Genomic DNA, 21,173 nt, shown 5'->3' with positions numbered 1-21,173 from the left:
ACTCAGGGCAGTGAGCAAAGGAATTCTAGCAAGGTGTTATACAGAGAATTACAGTGCACTGAACTCTAGTCACAAGTTTGTTATATGTAGGTGATTCTATATGTAGATGTGGATATACACCTATTTGCATATATATTTCATGAAAGCCTGAGCACCTTTGTGGAAAAATGTCCTTGCCATTATTTTTAGTTTCATTTGACTTTCCTTTTCCACTCTAAGAATCCATGTTCCTCTGGGGATAATCAAAATCTGTACCTGTAACTTTACCCTTCAGTTAGTTTCAGTCTCTATGTTGTATTAAACCCATTCATTGTCTGACTGCCCTCTCCCTCATTCTCTGGTGATGTGTTTGGCCTATAATCTCTGAATCCTTGTGTACTGAAATTGGTACAGTCTCTGCCATCCCAGAGGGGCCTCCAGAGCATTTCAGATGGTAGTTTCAGGGCAGGATGGGGGAGGCCTGATGAATCTTAATCACATATTTCTCCTTCATTACCCTCTACCCACTCATTTCAGCATGTCTTCACATTGTGTCTTTTAAAATTGTTTTTCTTTTCTTTTGTTTTCCTTTTGTTGAGGCCATACCCTTGGCTTAGTCACTCCATAATTCTTTCTATGTCACAAGCATGTCCTTGTATTACAGCAGAGCTTAGTTCTGCTGCTTTGGCACTGGGAGAACTGTCTCTTCTTTTTCCCTTCAGACACTAAAGTTTCCATTTGGTACAAATAGATTAATTGCAGTCTTTGTTGGTTCCCATTTAGAATTGTGTTCCAGACATGAGCATGCTGATGTGTCTGCCAGCCAGGGTGCTCTGATGGTAGTGCCAATGTGGTGTCGTTCTCATTTGCTCCCTTGGCACATCTAAGCCAAAAAAGGGTTTTGCTGGGCTGCTGCTTCCTGCCAGCCATTTTCATCATTCTTATTTAATGGTGAGCAGAGAATGTATAAGACCATTTGGGTCTGTTCCACAAAGAACACAAGTGGTGTTGCTGCAGTGCTATAACTGAGCTTTGTAGCTGTTGAAGAGTACTGGAAGCAGTTGCTATTTGCATGGCTACTTTGACATATTTGGTTTCTAGATCAACAAGGACTGCCCATTAAACTCAATTGATTACAACCCAATTGATTTATTTTCCCACCAAATTTTGATCAAGTCTAAAATTAAAAAGACATTCTGCCAGCAGCCCAATTAGTTCCCTATCCTTCATCACATAACAGATAGTAGGGACTAAGCAGAGTTCATAGTGCAAATCAAAAGAGAGACTGGGAACAGATAAGAAGCTGAGCCTGGTGTTCAAGAAGGGTCAGTTTTCAGCTGCTGCCTCTGCCTTTTCTCCCTCTCCTTCCCCTTTTCCTATCAGCTTCTCTGTACATCATCTCCCTCTTCTAGCTGCTTCAGGGTTACAGAAGCAGAGGGGCTGCCCTCTGGCCCCGCGGAGGAGATGCTGAAATCATTGTATCAGCATGAGGTTTTTTTGCCAGTATTTCCTCTTGGACTCAAAGATGTCTTCTGTGGCAAGAGGAAACTGGGAGGAAATTGGATAAGGCTAGAAAACATAAGTTATTTTCTCATCCTGTTAGTGAGAAAGGACAATGGTGCTCGTTTAGGGGTAGGGGTGATATGTAGAGGCTTCTTGCACATTCTAATGCTTCTGCCATTCCCCACGTCTGGTGGGTGACATTAGGAGTTAGAAATGAAGAGAGGTGCCGGTCTGGGAATTCACAGCCCTCTGACAGGAGAAAGGGAGAGGGCTGAGGAGGAAGTTAGTACCCTTCTGCTCCACTAAGACATATGAAGGATATGAATGCAGTCAGAGTATAACTGGTATCTTTGGAACTTTAGCTTAAGGACAACCATTTTATCTCTTTAAGTGCAATTATGCTAAGTTTTTACTAAATATTCAGGTATCACTGCAATGACAGTGCATATGAAATCAAGGTAGCAGGTGGGATGTGCTTTGAGGATCACAGCATTATCCTATTGGAGCAGATGAAAGAGCAGATGGCATAATTTAAATTCCCCGATTCTTTAGACAAGGTCTGCTGGAGACTGAAAGGTATAATCCTCATGTGATTTTAAGGCATGTTATAACATTTGATTTAACACGTGACAATCAAAATACTAGTCATAAAGCAGAGAAGAAAAATTACACTACAGAAGTAGGTGTGTCAAATCTGAGAAGCTGGAAGCTTTTTTTTTTTCTGTCTCAAGCTATTATTGTCCTCCAGTTCTGTGACTTTTAGTTACCTCTGTTAGAATTCTAGAAAATGCTAAGACTGTTTTTGGCTTTTCAATAAGGAGCCATTTTCTAAGTAATAATCATGTAGGAGCTTCTATTCTGGAAACACCTGTCCTTTAAACTAAGATCTTCACCCTAATTCTGAGCTGGAGATTGTTCCTTGCTGTTATTTTATACATGAGCATTATTGTTGTTATAGAAGGTGAATGTGATTATTGCTGTGCTAAGATGATAGTAAGGACAAGGCAGATACTGTGTGTTTTTTTCAGGATGCAGAAAGATAAATGAAATATCTTTGTGGAATAAAATAACCAGAGTCATGGGGTGGAATCAACCGGCAGTAGATTCTAGGAAGGGGCTTGAACAAGGCTGAAGTATGTGGTCTGGGGAAGTCTAAAAATGCAGAGACCTGAAGATGCACATGTGTGTGTGTCTATGGAGCAGGTAATACAGAGAGAAGGTGTTGGAAGTGATGCTGACAGAGCAAAGCACAGGGACGAGCAAGCCTGCTATGGGGTTTTTGCTTTGTTAGTGGAAATAGACAGTTGAATTTTTTTTAGCCAGCAGGATGATATGTGCATAACACCTTTACTGATAAAATATGTTTTTCTTAATAGGAACATAGATAGTCCTCTGATACTGGCATACTGCTTAGGCAAAGTAGGCAACATAGGAAGAAAAATGCTCTATTACTTTATTTTTAACTTTATTTAATTTTTATTAAGGTATTTTTAACCAGAAAGAAGCAAATATCACTCTCTCTGTTAGGTTAGGTTATGGCTGTAGGTGGGAGCATGTGGTGTTCAGTGTTCATGATACTTATGAAGAACTCACAGAACAGGCAAACTCTGATATATGTCTGAAGCAATATTGACTGAAGCAGTATTTTTATATCCTTATTCCATTACATCAAGCAAAGTTATGAGACTGAGCAGTGAGTTCTCTCTCATTGGCTGTTCATTCCAGCACTGACCTTACAAAATTATGTGCTTAGGCCTATTGCCTTTGGTTTCTTCTGTGACCGAGGGTTGAAGAAATCTGTGTTAATTATGGAGCTTGTTGAGAAGATCACCAAACTCAATTCCAATAATAAAAAGCTAGTCCATTAGTCTGCAGTGCCACCTAGCCTACTCATCCTCTGGGGAGCAGGTAGTATGGCAGGAATATTTAGGAAGATAAAAACTACTTGGAAAACAGTCATGTAATGTTTTTTCCCCCATGTCATTTAAAGATAACTTCTCATGAGAAGATTTTAATCAGCAATCTGAAAATTGTTGCCCTGATATTAGCCAGTGGCAGAAAAAAACAGGGAGAATTAGAGATTATTTTTCTTCAAGATGTTAGTTCCTTGTTCAATGCAAGTATTACTCATAATTTGTAAAGGAAGCAGAAAGATGGTGCATGACTATTAGATTTTTGAACAGTCTGATTCATCTCAAAATGATTCAGAGACTATTGATAGTAGTCCTGTCAGGAGTTGCCATCTCTGTGGTGAAGCTGGAGTGGTTAGTGACATACCACTAGTGCTTTGTGGCATTTCATAGCATTCATGAGTTAGAAATATGAAGGCAGCAAATGTAGTTTTGCTGGAATGGTGATATTATCATCTCTGACACCTGAAGAAGTCATGTAGATTTGGCTTCTGTCCTTGGGTGAGTCACAGGGCAGGTTGCTGGGAGCAAAATGGCCCTGGGAAAGGGCTCTGATGCCTACCTTGTCCATGTATGCCTTCAGGAGCCTGCTTCTTTCCCATTCCTCCTTCCCTGATTCTTTGCTGGGTGAAAGGAAGTTGGTGTGCTTGGGTTTGGAGAGTGGCTACTGCAGCACAGCCATTTGGCTGTGTTTCATGGAAAGCCATGGTCCTGGAACTGCAGGAAGAGACTGAGACATTAGCAAGGATGCAGGGTAGGAGCAGCATCCCAAAATCTGGCAGGATGAATTAAGTTAGTGAGGGGTAAGAAACATCCTTACATCCACGAACTCCACCAACTTTGCAAGAGGCCTTTGTGCTTCTCCCAGCCTCTCTGCCCTACCTCCATTGAACCTTCTTCATCACTGGTGCAAGACAGAATTGTTTCTCCTCACCTTTTGGGTGGCTGGGTTCACATTTTTTGCTGTTCAGATGATAATCTGACTTGTGTTACAGGATTGCTGATAAATGTAAGATGGGGAAGATCTATTAAAATAATCAGTTTCTGACCAATATGTACCCATGACATCTGTGATAGCTTCTGTCTTCCTAAATAACAAATTTATTTAATCTGAAGCTTTGGTCTTCAGTAGCTCTGTAGAAACAAACACAGCTTTTTGCTTTGGCACAGTTAAACAGAATCTCCTTTCATTTAGACTTGTGAGAGATTAGCAGATAGTTCCTTTGTGAAAATCTGCAAATGGTGACTAAACATGGGGCCACTCTCATGATGCCAACAAGAATAGGCAGAAAATGGAAAACGTGCACTGCCACAGGTTGCCTTTGTGCAGTGGGCTCATTTGCCATTGTCAAGTAAGATCATGGACTAAGCTCAATGAGTGTAGGTGGGATGGGATGAGACCCCATTACTGGTTGTCTTTGGTATGGTTTTCAGCTTACATTGTAACAGTGCTCAAAACCACTGGTACCTAGAATGTGTACCACAGAAGGCTTATATGATAATTTGAGGGTGGGAGTAATGAGAGGAAAAACTATCTACTGAGTTTGATTTCCAAATCCTGCTAGTTTTTCGTCTTTATCAGCAGACTTTCCGTCACTGTTTAATGATGCTTTTGTATATGAGTTTTGTTTGAGAAGGCACTGCAGTGGGTTTTGGCTTGACTGAGTCATTTGAGAAGTGCACATATGTCTAATGGTTAGACACAGCCTGTTTGCTCATGTGGATTTCATGAAGGGGCCTGTTGGAGAGCTCTGGGCACATGTTACAGAATTTATTGGGTTAAACAAAACTCATCACTAAGCCTTGTAAAGCTGTAAAAAGCTATCCAGATTCACAGATCAAATTAATCAACTTGAAGGTCTAGCACTAAAGCCATACCTTGTTGTTTTTCTGAGGCAATGAGCTGCCCAGTCTCTGTATCTAACCAAACAAGAGATGAGGTACTCCTGGAGAGTTAGAGAGCTACCATTTTTGCTTGGGCATAGGTTGATAGCTCACTCTTTAAAAATAACAGGTTTTTTTTAAAGTGAGGGGTTAAAACTGGTAAAAAAATCAACCAGCTAAAGCTGGTCATAGTAGTATGGTGGTAATAGTAGTACTGAAACTATCAAAAGGTACTTGTGGGCGCACCTGCTGTCAGCTGTGGTGTTTGTTTTATTCTGTAAGCTAAAAGGTTCTGTGTATTGTTGGAATGCTGTAATAGCCCCAGAGAACCACAGCATTCTATTGTATGTGCTGGCTAATCATCCATGACATGAGCAGCAAGCAAAACAGGAAAAGGAATTACATTGTAGTATTCTGAAAAAAACCCCAGCAACCAACTACAGTGATTTTTAAGGGAATTCATACAATCAAAGTGGAGCACCTGTAATTACTAACCACTATTAACAAACTGTAAAGTCTAGCTCTTGCAAGTTCCATTTTGCCCTACTTTGAACATACAATTTAGAAAAGTAATAAGAAAGTTAAAAATTATGAACAATTTTGAAGCACCTTTCAATACTTTTTGTGATTTTATTTCCTTTATAGAAGTTCAGAGTATATGAAAGGGCTGCAAAGAGAGGTTTAGATATAGAAAAAGGAACACCTAAATTCTGTGAATAATACTGTGATGAGTATATGTGTCTCTTTAATTAATATCCTGTACCACTAGCTTTCATCACTTTTCTGCAGAATATGATAGCTTGACTGAGAAAGAGACCCTGGACACTAATCCATAGACAGCTTGGGAGTGCTGGAACAGTGTCTCTTAGTAGCTGGAGAATATATCTAGGAACAAATGCTGGAGCTTCTGTCTCCTTTTCTGTCAGTTGTCTTCACCCAGTGTTAAAGGCATAAAACACTTTGGGACTAGAGCCCAGGCCTCTTGAATCCTTTGTTGTGTGGTGAGCAAGAAGGATGTAAGGTGTTGTGAGAAGGTAAGACTATGCTTCCAGTTCTCTCTAATCTAACAGGTGATTATACAAAAGGCATTCAGTGGCCTCAACAGGGTGTTTTTGAAGGAGCATGGCTTTTTTTCAAGATTCTGTGTTCAACACAGTAGGATGCATCAGAGGACATCAGGCAGATTGAGTGATCTGGGGGTATTAAATGCCACCATGCTGATTCCTGGGTCTCTGTCAGACTGCAGCAGGAGTGAAGAATCACAGTGCTTCAGCTGGGGTAGCTCTGGGCAGGCTCAGCAGCAGAACAAATATCATCCTGGTCCAAGAGGGAGGCAGCTTAGACACATTCAGGGTTAAGCAGACTCTGGGTTTTTGGATGGCATGTTATGACATCCATTCTTGTCTTCTTTACAAGTGTGGCATTGCACCTCACTTTAGTTCTCTTTGGTCCTGACTATACAGCAGATGATGCTGTTTGGCTGAAGTCTGGTCACTTTACTTCCACATACCTCTGTGGCATGGGGTTAATGACCTATCTTTTCTCTTGCCATTTGCCTGTCACATCTCTTTAATTACCACTTTTCATTGAGTGCACTCCTCTGTATTCATATAGTGTCCAGTGCACGGGTCCCTGCTCCCCACCACAGCTTCTGAACATTATTATAACATAATGCAAATAAATAATACGAAGATGTTGCTGTGGTAAAACCCTCTGAAACTAAGCCTGCTTTGCTTCTCAGAAATACAGCACAAATTACTTTGTACTGTCCCTTTTAACTGCACCTATTGGCTGCTTTTGACCCATGATAGTTTGTGCTGTTAATTTTTAATAGCAAAAATAGGAACAACTACTTCCCTAATCCTTAGCATAAGAATGAACAGGAATGTTTGGCATTTTCATCCTGGCTTCCAGGTTGAAGATCTATGTACATTGTCAAGTTCTCACTTGAAAGTGTTGCTTTATGTAAACAGAGGAGATAGTCCTGTGCTCCCCTGGGGCCTCTCCATGGCCCAGGAGCACCATTTCAGCCCAGCCTGGGGCCATAAATCCCTGCCCCTGTGACATAGCTGGGATCCTGGTCTCCAGCTCTGTTCTGCTGTGCCTGACCCATGGGCTGATGTCCTGGCTTGACCTTAGACCTGCCTTATTCTTATAAATTTGCCTGATGATCTGGACTTGTGGCTGAATGGAGTGACCATCTGCAGGCCTGCCCTGCACACCTTGCTTATGGCCTTTAGGACAGAGACCTGGACAGGGCAGAGACCCTGTCCTGTCAGTCGTGTTCGGAGCTGTCAGCCTTCATTGCTTCCTGACAAAGAGCTTTATATTTAAAAAGTTGTGAATGAGAAAGGAAATGAAATGTAAAATCAGGATTGACTCAATGAGGAATTAAATGAAAATATTAACTTTGTTTCCCCCTTCTACTAACACACACCTAGCTTTGAGCTACGAATCCCCACAGTGTTGGATGAAATTTTTAAAGTATTGAAGTAATCCAATTTGAGTGTTATTTCCCTTTGTGGTGCAATAAGAAGTTAATTATTTCACATGCTACCTTACACAAGGAAAAAGCACATTGCTGGCATCCTGTGCTGATTTTCTCTCCCCATTTTTTCCCATAGCCCATACTCGGGTCTGACCAGAATCAGTCAGTCACCTCCTTGGTGTGTGCAAGTGCCTCATTTATAAGTGAGATTAAACTCCTTAATCAAAATACTTCCTCTCATACTCCCAGAATAAGGTTACAACGTCCAGCACCTGTCCAGGTGATGATTTATTCCTGTAGATGGAAGGCAGGAATTGCAACTCCCATTTAATTCTTGCATGCTTTCCACCATTCTCAAGGATCTGAAAAAATACTGTCTCTAGTTCTTCAATGGCCATTTTATATTTTCTTTAAAGAAGATAGTCTTGCTAATGTACTCAGAATGGGATAATAATGACAACTTGACATGTGTAGAAGCACTTTATACAATTCAAAATGACAAGTTGTCAAAAAATATAATGGACAGCCAGGGGTGGTGTGCCTGATGTGGAGAGAAGACCATTAAGTGTCTTGAAGTTTAAACTGGGCAGTCCTGCTGTGAAACATGCTTGAAAGCCCCATTGTCTGCTGGGCTGCTTCTGAGCCTTTGAAAGTGCACGAGGGTAGATTAAGAGAAAGTGTTACTTTAAACTAGAATTCCTGAATAGCACCACAAGTAGACAAACAGATAGACCATCACCTCTAATGTAGCCATTATTTCTCTGTTGTACTGCTGTTCTTTTGTTCTTGCCCCTAGTGGAATATCTCAGCTCTGTTTTCAGTGCCCAGCAATGGCACTTTTGTGACTGAGACCTGGAGGAAATGGTTGAAGTTCTCAGCTACTTACTGTCTGCCTTGCTTAATGTACCTGGTAATTCCTTAAGGTTGTACCTGGTTCTTGTTTTTTAGTCCATGGTGGGTAGCAGTACTAATTTCCTTTTAACCCTTTTCACCTCTTTCTTAATCAAAGAACACACATAACACCACATTGTCCCCTCTAGACACTGATCCTTGAGGATGCACACATACTTATACCTTAATAGTAAGTGGGGATGATCTCAGATAAACTCAAATATATAAACCCCTTTAAAGGAAGTGCTAAGAATGTGAAGAACCTGAGAAAGTTTGGGCTTGCAATAGGCTGCTTAAATATGAATGAAGGTGCTGTCTAGCTTTAGGTGTATGTATGGAAAAAAAATGTCTGCTTTCTCCTAAAACTAGCATAAGTGCTTAAAAGAAGAATTCAAAGCACAACCCAAAGCTCTAGTTCCAGCTGCTCTAATAAGTAGTAAGAAGAATCTCCCTTTCCTCTGTATTTGCAATTCATTTATATTGTAATGTTTTTACAAGAGTTGGGCTCTGGTGCCTGTAGGCAGCAAGGCTATCTGTGGGATTGTATTCATGCTCCTGAAATAGAGCAGTTCACTTTCTCATCTTGCATCAGCCTGAGCTGTAGATGAAACATTTCAACACGGCCCAAAGCAAACCAAGCCTTGTGAAGAGTTTATGTGACTGTAAGACACCTCATATTAATGAGATCTTTGAATTCAGACTGATCCCTTCTATCAGGAGCTGGAATAAGTTGTCTAGAATAGAATGGTGTAAAAAAAGGAGTTTTCAAAGGATCACTGAAACACTGATGAGGCAAAGTCACAATGTGCAACAACTTCTTTCTGTGAAGGGGCAGAAAAGGGAGCCTGAAGCAATGCCATTTGTAATGTAGTTCTCACAGTTGTTTCAAGTTAGAGGGAACGAATCCATGTCTTAATGTGCAAGTGACATTTACTCTCTCTCCTACAGAAGAAGTCCTTTAAATAACAAATGCACATTTAGACTGGCTTTGATCTCTTGAAGCAATATGATTAAAGACATGTTTTGGTTTGATTTCCCCCCTTCTTCTGTCTCTAAAGTTTAGAAGTGACATTCTGATCATTTTTTTTTTCCTAGGTGATTAATTTTGAAATGTTTACAGGACAAAACATCGAAGCTTGTGGTGCCTATAACCTTTCCCAAATCCTAAGTATTTATAGATGTCTGTCTCTGGAATGTGTATCTGATTTAAGTCTCTAATTGATTTTAGTGAACTCTGAGCATAGCAGTCATTGGAGTTAATTTGGCAAATAAGCATGTGGGTAAGTGTGGGAAGACCTCGTAGTGCTGCTTTTCTTTTCCAGTTATGTCAGTCTAATAGCTGCTATTCCCTCTCCTTTCAAGTCTCCTTAAAACATCACTATCTCTAGAGCAGGACACATATCCAAAAGTGACAGTCTCAGGGTATCTGTGACAGTTTAGCAGGAGCCTCTGGGTTTCAGTAGGCGGTTTGTCTCACAAGTTAGGGCATGAATGATGCAGCTTAGCCTTTTGCAGAGGAAGATCTCCATTGCTCCATAGCCTTTAAAATGGGGGGAGCTCAGTCTGTCCTCTGAGGAGTATTTAGACTCTAGGATGGTGAGGAGGAAGCACCTTTACCCACCTGCACAAGCTGCTCCTTCAGATGCAGGCTGCTGAGACAGATGGTTAATGGCACAGTTTGAATTGGTGGGTTGGAGCGCTAGGGATGGGAGGGAAGTCAGGATGCTGGGCAGGTCCCTGTACCGTGTGTGAAGTTGCCTAGCCCACCCATGGAATGACTAGTCCAGATGAAATTACTGTGCTGGGGTCCCTGCCATGTTGCATGTCATCATGCCTAAGCCTGAGCTGTGGCTTTGTGCTTTCAAAATGCATACTAGAGCAAAGTAGTTATGGATCTCCTTTGGCAATGTCTGGAGGAAAAAAAAATTATGTCTGACTTTGTTGGGATGGCACTTAGCTATGCAGGACATGGACTCACTTCCTTTTCTTACTGCCTGCCTTCACTAGAAATTCTCCTGCACACTGTTTAACAAGTCTTTTACAAGGCTGCAGCTCTATGGTCTTGTCCTTCCACCCCTGACAAAGGGAGGTGAGCCCTTCTCCGGACGGGATAGTTCCTATGTGGCTGAACACAGGGCTGAGGCATGCTGGGCTTTGCTGATGTAACAGGCTCTCTGCAATTTTCATTCAGATCTGGTTGGCTGTGAGCCTCAGCCTCAGATACGCCTCCAACTCAGATGAGGTCATCCCTGTTTTTTTTTCCCCTTCCGCTTCAGAAATCTTATGTATGAACGTTTAAGGTCAGAGTGCTAATTTCCACACCACTGCAAATCTCTGGGAGCAGGAATTCCCGTGTCTCTCTCTCAGCTGCACTCTTTCCCAGCACCATCACAGACTGTTCTCCCTTTAAAGAGAGAGGAGGAGCAAAAGGAAGATGAATTTACCGCAGTGCATTTTACAGTTGATTCTCGCATCCCGGTCAGAGGGGAGTGTTTGCTGGCAAGATATTGCAGAGCTTCACGGTCCTAACACGAGTGTAAAGTAGCTTTAGGAAGAAACTCCAGACCGTGCTGCTGCCAGAAGTGAAACTACTCGCCCTGCCCAGTCGCTTGGTCCCTTCCCCGCCCTCCCACCGTGTGCCATCAAGCGATGCATCCAGCCAGCAGGGGACTGGGTAGGTTCCCTCGGCTGTCAGTCAGTAGGAGCTGCCCGGCTCGGGACGAGCTGATCGCGAAATAAGGACTGGCCCTACGGAGAGCACAGCACAGAGAGCTGGAGTGTCCAGCCCTGGCCCCGTACCCTGCCTGGAAGCATCGTCTGCTCGGCATCTTCCTCCCTCCAGCCCCAGTCCGGTTAATCTCTCCTCATCTCCCGCGAAGAGCTGCCTTCTAACTTCGACGCCGGCGAAGGTCTGCTTGCACGTTGTGGGCAGGATGGGGGTTACGGCAGCCCCTCTCTGCCCCGGGGGCAGCCAGCCCCCTCCTCCTCTTCCTCCCACTGCCGAGCCCCGCGCTGGAATCCCTTTGGCACAGCCTCTTCACCATGTCCTGCCAGCGGCGGAGAAACCTCAACCGAGTGCCTAAGCGAGACCGGCCCCAGCACCGCGGACAGATCCCGGCGGATTGGCCCCAGCACCACGGACAGAGCCCGGCTCCGGGCGGAACGATCCCAGCTCCGGGCGGACCGGCCCCAGCTCCGCGGACAGATCCCGGGGTGCCTCCGGGCTCCGCCGGCGGGAGGAAGGGAGGGAGCTCGGCGTCCGCTCCAGCCCCGCTCCGTGCCTTGGTGCCCCGGGCTCCTGCGTACTGCTGGCAGCCTGCTGCGGTAGCGGCACTCAGCTCTGCCGAGAAATCTCCCCGCACGCACTGCCACCCACCTTGCTCGTGGTGCCAGAAGAGGGCTTGTATCAGGGCTCAGAATCTGTCTTCTGTGGATTGGGATTTAAGAGCTTGGACGGTGCCTGGTTACAGTGGTGTATGAGTCTACAGACCCCGAGGTGCACTACAGAGTTAAAAAGAAACCTTGGATCTGTCACGGTGTGAAGGGCTGAAATATACCCTATACAACCAGCAAACCCAACCCAGGCCTTCCTGCCTCCCTGCTACCAACTTTACACACACACACCCAACCGTGAGAATTCCTTCCTTTCCTCCTTCCTTCAGCGACTGTAGGATGAGGCATTTTCTTCTATTTGGCTCAGGGTAAAAGCATACCCCGGGGGCATCAACACACATCTGGCAGGGACTGAAAGGTTTTAATCCCACCTCTACTGCAATCAACAATGGCAAATGAACCAGTGATTCTGAATGTTTATGACATGGTGAGTATGAAATACTACTGACTGGGGGGCAGTGGGGCTGGGTGGGAGCTCATGCTTGGAGGGCAGGCACTGTACAAAGAGGAGCCAAGCACACATCCCCAGAGAGGCTCATTCCCTCCCCCTCCCTCTCTTCCCTGGCCCAAACTCCTCATCCAAGCCTGTCTTTCTCTTATGTCAGAGATGATGCTGACCCTTTTTTTTTTTTTTTTTTTTTTTTTTTTTTTTTTTTTGTGTGTGTGTTTAGCATATTTGGCCAGATTACAGGTATTGTGCCAGATTTTCTATAGAATTTTTCAGGAGCAACACTGGGTGAAGAGAGGACTTCTTAATTTCCAGTGCCCCACTTAAGGAAGAAAATATGATCACCTCTGTATGTGTTAGAGATAATTTTCCTTTAATTTTAAGTGAACAAGCATTACCAGGCTGTGGGGTTGGGGTCAGGATTTCAACTAAGGAGGAGAAAGAGCTGTAGATTTGCAGTAAGAACATAATTTCTAATAATCTGGATGAATTTCTCATGTGCATAAAATTGTAGTTAATAATGTTCTCTGAAGGTTAATTGTAACAGCAAGGGTAAGAAATTGTCTGGTGAAGTTTCAGCACAGAAAGGGGCATGGGCACATGCTGCTCAGCAGTATTTCCTGAAAGTTCACAGGGGCAGCAAGTGGTTTTCCTTGACCTCTTCTTGCAAGGGGGAATGTGAGGGGGTGTCTTCTGCGCTAGCAAATCAGAAGGTCCAAATTTTGGCACAAACCCCCAAAGAGAAGGCGGCTTGGCACAGCCTATTTGCTTGCTGGTCTGACAGAAGCTTAGGAGAATCATGTTCACATGAGGAGTGTTTTGATGATTATGTATTTCACCTTTGTTCTTTGATTACCAACTAATGTTTTAAAAAAAGTAGTTTTCAGATCTTCCACAAATTTAATAAACCTTTCTGGGGAAAATATGACCTACAAGGCCCAGGTACTGACTGAGCTCTAAATATCCAGCTCCAGACCTTTAAGATTACAGCATACGTTTACTTTTTATCATCAGGCAGTGACAACTTTTACCAGGAACCCCACAGAACAGTGTGGGTTTCCCTGCTGGGGAAATCCAGAGAACAGACACTGAAGAGATTAGGAGTGGGTTGCTGTAAAAGTCAAATGTCTTTTTATCACAAGGATCAACGGATCTTTTGTGAACTAAAACAGGTGGGTTGTTTTCTGAGGGAAAAGTGTGAGTGGTAAAGGTTATTTAGATAGGACTGTGTCTGCATTGGTGAGCAGTCCAAAAAGCACGAGTACAGTGGACTGAAACTGCCTTTTCCAGAGCCATTAATGGTCAAATTGAGCAACTTGGTGTAAAATCCTTCCCAAGATTTTGGTCTTGAGTGTTTATTGGTCAGTTGCTTAGCAGCCTGAACTGTGAACTCCCCCAAGAAGTTCTTCAACCAAGAGGTTTGGTAACCCAAATAGGTGGTAGCTAGTGCCTGATAACAAGGGACTCACATTGCAAAAGTGCATGCAAGAGTTTATCATTAATCCTTTGAGGAAAATAAAGGAGTTGTGTTGTCCTTTTATAATATCCACTGACTTCCTTGCTATTTTTTCAGTTTGTTCCGCAGCAGACTATGGCCTAAGCTTTCCTCTCTCAGCCCCTGTTGATCCATCCCTAACCAGTGAATGTTTCACCACTGAGCTAAAAAAATCCAAATACTAGGTGGACATAGTCTTTACCTTTTTATGTTTGATTGATTGACACCAAAGATGAAGCCTTAAGTAATTAAGGCAGAAGGAGCTTGCTGTTCATGGTCACTGTGTTCTGAGATGGACACCCAGACACAGTGAACAGAATTGAGGTCATCCATTTACTTCAGACTGAGTAGTTTTTGCTGCTTAGCAAACCATGGAAATCTTCATGTGTAAGTACTAACTCCAGGGGTTAACCAGTCTGTACACAGAAACCAGTCTATTTTCATACAGCATCTGTTTGACTACCACTGAGTCACCTGTAGCTCAAGTCCTACCTTATGACTACTGCAGCTACATGCTTTTCCATTGCTGCTATGATTTTAACACCACGAAGCCTGGAATGTAGCCATGCAAAATCTGCACTTTGTTACACTGTGGTGGGGAATTGCGGGGGAACTGGGAAATGAGCACATTTGCTTGAATGACTGTTGCAAAACTAGCCTCAGTGGAAAAAAACCAACAACAACAACAAAAAGACAGCTGGGAACAACAATTAACTGGATGTAAAGTTCTGCTTTCCTGACAGAGAACATGACCCCTGTATGGCAACTGGAAGCACATACACTGCAGGAAAACTTATCCCTAGGGCAGAAGTTCAATTATGGGCTTTGTGCAGCTATGAAATACTCACTCTGTGTAGTCTTGTGTATTCAAAGATTATAGCCATTTATCCTTTTACCCATTGTATATGAAGCAGGCTTCTTTAGGAAAAAAGTGCTGCTATTTAATGAGGTGTTTTGCACAAATTGCTGAAGCAGATCTATTTGTAGGCTTGTTTTCTTTGTCATAAAATGGAGCGAAAGTCACTGGCTATTCCCAGTGTTCTGAATATTGTCATCAAAAGCAACCTTTCTTCACCCCCCCCAGCACACAGGGTGGTTATAGCCCATCTCATGCCAAAGAGCTTGTACATACCTGGACACTTGCAAAACAGACAGGGCAAGTGGACTTTGCTGCTCAATTAGGACAATTTAAAGAGTAGATATGCAGGATGCTGAGCTCTGATTTAATGTGTAAGTGTGAACACAGACAAACAACATGGATCATGGGTTTGATCACTGATGAATCTCTTTGCCAGTCTGAATTCAGCTCTTGCATGCACTTAATCTAAGCCATCTGCTGGTTGGAGACCTGCAAGAAATAACTAGGTCTATAAAATCTGTGACAGAGTTTGGTCAGATTAGTCAGTTACCACTTTGCCTTCAGAGGGACAAATCAAATTCCCTTTCATAACTTGCAGCTCTCTTCCCTCCAGTTTGCCTCAATAAGCTGTTTATCATGGAACAGATCTTACTTAGACCATAGGCAAGGGTTGATTTTTTTTTAGTCAGGATATTATCCTGTTCCTTCATCACTTTAGGTTTTTGTGGCTTACATTGGAATAGTTTATTTAGTCACTCTACATTAATAAATGTTGCCTACTTCAATCAGGCAGAAGAGTAACTGCAATTATTTCCTGGGTTTAAATCTTTAACAAGCTAAACATTCCACTAAAAATAATTTGCTTGGCAGAGATTCAGGTTTGGGGGCTCTCATATTTTCAGCTTATTGCATAGCACATTCATGCTATCATATTAGAGGCAAAGATATATCACTATTGTCCCTCTTTTATTACAGCTGAAGTTGTCCTAAATTTCCCCTGTCTTTGCAGCTGATAACATACAAAACTGTTTTGATCTACTGACATTTTTGCTTACTCCTTCTCCTGGGGAAAATGAGCCCCTGAGATGTGCTGCAGAAGAGAATGAAAGTCCTGGTCAGCAGGGAGCCAGGGAGCAGTGATGTAGCCTCTGTTTGGATGAGAGGGGGGCTCTCTTACACAGCCTTGTCCCACAGTTATTCCATTGATTCCACTGACAATACTTGTCATTCCCTCTGGAGACAGAAATAAGGTTCAGGTCACTGTAGATGGACTGAAGGAAGGGAGATGCTTTGTGCTTCTGTCTTCAGTACATAAGGAGCCTTTGAGTCTATTATAGAAACAGCAACAGGATTGCACACAAAGCACTTCATTCTGTGAAGTGATTGTTTTAAAGCATTGACTAGCTCATGGAGCATGTCGTTATCTCTCTGGAGGCAAGAATACGTCTAGTTACCCAAAAATGTGAACATGTTTGTGCTTACTGTAGGTGAAAGTCTCAGATGCTCTTAATTTGCTTAGTCAGAAGAGTGAAAAATCCTAGTGCAAGTGGTGGCCTCATCTCTGCGCTGCTTGTTAGTTGTTTGTGAGCTGCTGTGTGTGGGGAAGCACAGCATCACCTGACGCCATTTGGTATTCCAGGAAGCCACATGGAGAGAAAGGGGAATTTTTTGTCAAGTGTGAAATTTCTTGCTGTGGTGAGCTGAATGGTTGCTCTAAGTCAATAGTAGAACTTGTGGTCTTGAAAGGTTAAGTATTGGACAGTCACTAGGATTTTTTTTTTTCCTTTTTCATATGTTGACCACACATTTATTTTTTTGTATTTAATAAATAGAGAGCAAAAAGCAAAATATTGCCTTTGGGAGATTTTAATCAAATTCTGGCAACTCCTAATATATTTACATATATATATATATATATTATTTTCCTTCAAATATTTGCAGGTCATCTCTGGCCAAAATTATTAGTCAAATCTGAATAATTTCAGTTCTCTAAAACACTGTTCACTCAAAAGTTTGCCATGTTCTTGGAAGGGCATGGCTGGTGTACCCTATTCTTATTTGTTCTGTGACCAGTCACAAAACTTGTAAGAATTCCCTCTTCCATGAATAAAAACTGGCTAGGAAAAAATCTGGGGTGTTTTCATCTTCTTCACAGGCTCGTTGTGGAGGTAAGCTCAAAGATTTTGTGTTTTGCATTTTACTCTATCACTGACTCTTCATTTATCCAGATTCCTCATTCATGCTTCTGTCTTCAAACCGTATCAAGCACAGGGTACTGGATAACAAAGCAGAAAGGTGAGCTAACAGGGGCCTGGAAATGGGTTTCCCATGGTGCTATAGTGTATCCCACAGGAGTGCTAAGTGCTCTTTTTTTCTAGGAGTAGTCAGACATAGTGCTGCTCAAAGGTGGTAGTGTGAGGGATCAGGCAGCCCTTGGGTGCTTGTTTTATGCATCTTCCTGGTGCTTTGAGTTGGCCTTCTGTGCTGGTGTTTGGTTTGGTTGGGTTTGCTTCTTTGTTTGTTTGGTAGCACTGTGTTTAGATAATGCAACTAAGCATATACTGCGTAATGGGTTCATAGTGTCATACTATGATACTTTCTGTTATGGGCCCAAAAAGGGAAAACTCTTGGTTAAAGCTCAGAGAGCCTAAATAGACCACTGTTGAGAATGAGGGAGGAGAGCAGAAAAAGCTGCTCTCACTGGGTAACAGCAGAGTCCTAAGCCCAAGATATGAGAGGTATGTCCAGACTGCTTCAATTTTCTTGAATACAATTCCCAGTGCAAATGCTCTTGACTTTGAAAAAAAAAAATTAAAAAGGTGTTATGGTAAATTTGATGGCAGTACATTAGAGGTTTCAAATAAATGAGGCTGAGTGGCCTGGCAGTCTGTGCAGGTGAGGAAAACTAGGCTTTGTTTCTGCTTCTCTTTTCCTCCTGAACTGCATCAATTTCATTTGAGTGACAAGAGGCTGATCTCAGGCAGGGTAGTAAAGTGGGATTGCTCCCTTGCCCTGCTTGAATGCAGGAGCAGTGGGACAAGAAAAGCAGTTTGGTAATGCTGAGCACTGTGTTGTAGTCAGTGCCTGCTTCAAGCCTGTGAGAAGATGACAAAATGCAACTAGACATCCCTCCCCTCTTGTGTCTTTGGAGAAAGGAAATCAATTGGAGGAAGAAAAAATTAAGAAAACTATTACACTGAGCTGCAGCTGAGTCCTTTCCTTCAAGAAGGAATCCAAACATGTAATCTGATTTAAATCAATTGAGAAGAAAAAGAGTAAGTGACATGGCCCAAGTTAATAAGTCCAGCAATGAAGTGTGTCCATTTATGTGTAATAAGTGAATTTTTGTTGTCTTAGCAACAGCCTGGAGATGTGTTATCCATTGGGGGAACAGTCTGTTTGGATGTTGTCAGGGTGACAAGCTGGCTACCTGTCTGTGTTACTGCAGATCTTCTCCAGCACTGCAGCCCTGTCATTGACTACTGTATGCTTATGCATGAGATGTCTAAAGAGCTGTCTCTTGACTGCACACAGGGCATTGCTCTCTCCAGCACTGCCATTTATCCCATTGGCAAGCTCACTGAACCAGTGCTCTGTTGCCCAGTGGTCTGACTTGAACTGACTCATCCAGGGCAACACAGGAGTTGTCACTTCTGCTAGTCCTGCTTGCCTTAAGAAAACTGCTCCACAACATGCTCTCCTTTATACCAGCAAATGTTAGAAACCTGAGGAAAACCTAGGAAAGCTAAAAACAGTGTTAAAAAAATGTGTGAACTCTGCTTCTGGAGCAAAAGCCTCACAGATCCTGTCATTAGCCCACAGTTCCCACAGCAATGCTCTTGAGTTGGTTCCTGCAGGTGACAGTCTGACTTGGTGTCTCTAAAGCACTCATTTCAAGGCAGTCTGAGCTCTTGTGGAGTCAGGAGACTCCTGTGCAGGATTTCAGGTGTAAGCCCAGGGCTTAAAGTAGGGTCAGCTCTAGCCCACAGATACAGAAGATCCAGAGCTGCTTTTGCTGTTACTGGAAGTTGTTCTTTAACCCCATCTACAGGCAAAGTCACAATCCCCTGGCCTGGCTCTGAGCAGCTCTGAGAGAAATGATTGTTTCCTCTTGAAACCATATGGAAGTTGGTTTCCAGTGATTTTTCTCTGCTGCTTTTTGGGCTTTCCCCTTACAGAAAGGCAGACTCCTTTTAGAACATGACACTTCTGTCAGCAAGATTTAGCTTTTGGCTCACTAGGCTGTCAAGGTTCCTAATTTTACTCGGCTATTCCTTAAAACAAACAAATAAGCCCCCAAACCAAACAAACCCTTCTTACTATTGATGAAAGCTGATGTGTTGACAGTACTGGAGACTGTCATTCTCCTAACAAATAAATTTATGCTAGCAGTAGGAAAGCAGACCCTTCTGGCTCTTGTACCTCATCCCTAGTGTATAGGTTGAGCTGCTGTGGTGTCATGGCTCAGCTGGTCATCCAGCTTCCTACTCAGGCAGCCCACAGGGACTAAGTCATACATGCAGTGGGAGCTTCTGTAGGGGAGAGCTGAGCATTAGTGAGCTACTAAGTTGGAACAGCTGTCAGATCCATTTCCAAGTGTGGTGATTGGCAGGTATATAGTTGTGCATTAGTGCAATGAACTGAATTTAAATAGGAGTCTTAGGGCTGAAAGCTATGTTAGTGACCTGAGCTGCCCTTATTCTAATTCTCTGTTTGTTTCAGTCCCTCTTGTTCCTGTTATTATGCCAAGATGACATAGCTGGAGCTGGGGAGGGAGGCAGAGACCAATCAATACAAAAAAATCTATATTTCTGCTGGGGAAGAAAAAAACCCCAAAATTCTCAAGTCTAATGATTCTTTCTCTAACAAGTGGACTCAAACTGTTAGGAAAGAAAAAAAAGTATTTGCTACCGTTCTAGGCAAGCACTGGATGTTTTTGAGTATGAAAGATCCAGAGCAGAGAAAGCAGGTATCTTCTCACTTCAGAGCTTTATTTATGAGCATGTGAATCTGTGAGACTTCTCATCTCAGAGGAAAATATGAGGCTGCATCCTAAGACTGGAAAATTGTTTTAATTGGTAACTTAATTTTTAAACAATTAATCTTAAGGTGTCTGGAAAAGCAATGATAAGGGAATAGAAAATCTGGAAGAAATAAATGATCTCTAATAGGTAGGAATGCTGATCTACAGAAGCAAGTGTCTGGTGCTAGAAATACTTGAAAGCATGTCAACCTGTTTAGTGCCTTCATTATGTGTGTCAACATGCAAGTTGATTGCCATGTGACTCCTGATAGATCCACATTTCTGGGAAAGGGAGGACTTGGCACAGTGTAAGCTCTGTTGATTACATGCTTTGCTGGACCTTCAACCTTGGATCTGTCACTTTGCTTTCCATATGGTCATACTTAAATCCATAAGGCACTATCAACCCCTTTGTTGTTCTCTTCAATATCTGCTAGTGAGTGACTTATACTGGATCCTGATGCAAGAAAATAAGCTTCCCAGATGCTGATTGCTACTCGGGGTTTAGCGTGTATGAGGAGCCCAGTGCAGCCTTCCAGAGTGAATTACAGGCTTTGCCATAGGTTAGCTTTCCCTAGTTACGCAGTGTTCTCCTAGACATCTGTTTTTGGCTCATCTGTGTATCTTGCTCTGTTTGGGATTACTTGAAGCTGATGAATTTATAATTGCCCTATATTTGTCATCTCCCCCAGCTCTGGACTAGCCTGGTGAATGTGAGAACTGAAAGAGAAAGAGAGGAGCAAGAGGTTAACCGTGGGATTAATCTGATAAGTGATGACTCTGTCACTCTGTCAATAATGACCTCTGTCATTAACCTCTACTTTTGTGCAGCACCTGGGGCAAGAACTCAGCTATCTGCTCTAGTTCCATAAGAAGAGGCCTAGGTTGTGGGTATTTTCAGGCAGGGCTTGGGTGCTCTCTTAGCAAATCACTTATCTAGAAAATGAAAGGCTCTACCTAGTGAAGCATCGATATAAAAGGACATTTTGGGGTATTTGGCTGACTTCTGGATTTCTCTCAGGAAAGGTTGAGGTATTTTCCCTCATTGATCCTCTTTCATAACTATCAACTTTGAAGAGATGTCTTGACTATTTTAGGGCATTTGAGATGGTATGACATACCCAGAGGTTCCGTCATGAGTGCTGCTGATGTGCTGGGGCAGTAACAGAACTAGTTCTGCTTTTGGCTTCTACCATTTAGTGTGCTGATGTATCTGGGATGACAGAGACCAGATTAAAATCCCTGGGGGGTCTCAAATACAACTGCCTCTTCACACAGGTCTGCCAGAGAAGCAGACAGC

At 42.8% G+C, this 21,173-nt stretch overlaps 1 protein-coding gene across 2 annotated transcripts in view; it reads left to right on the top strand.

Moving 5' to 3' along the window:
• Window positions 1–21,173, top strand: part of LOC128789591 (deubiquitinase DESI2-like) — a 78,733-nt gene that overhangs the window by 11,686 nt on the left and 45,874 nt on the right. Inside the window, exon 1 of one of the 2 annotated variants that reach the window (XM_053945737.1) lies at window positions 11,414–12,475. The exons of the other annotated variant lie outside the window; for it this stretch is intronic. Coding sequence (XP_053801712.1) covers window positions 12,437–12,475 — 39 coding nt within the window. The 5' untranslated portion in view covers window positions 11,414–12,436. Of the gene's footprint in view, window positions 1–11,413; window positions 12,476–21,173 lie in introns of those variants that run through there. 2 annotated transcript variants of the gene reach the window in all.

This window comes from Vidua chalybeata, chromosome 6 (assembly GCF_026979565.1).
Source record: "Vidua chalybeata isolate OUT-0048 chromosome 6, bVidCha1 merged haplotype, whole genome shotgun sequence".
Classification (NCBI taxonomy): Eukaryota; Metazoa; Chordata; class Aves; order Passeriformes; family Viduidae; genus Vidua; species Vidua chalybeata.
This window is presented reverse-complemented; position numbering and strand designations above follow the sequence as displayed.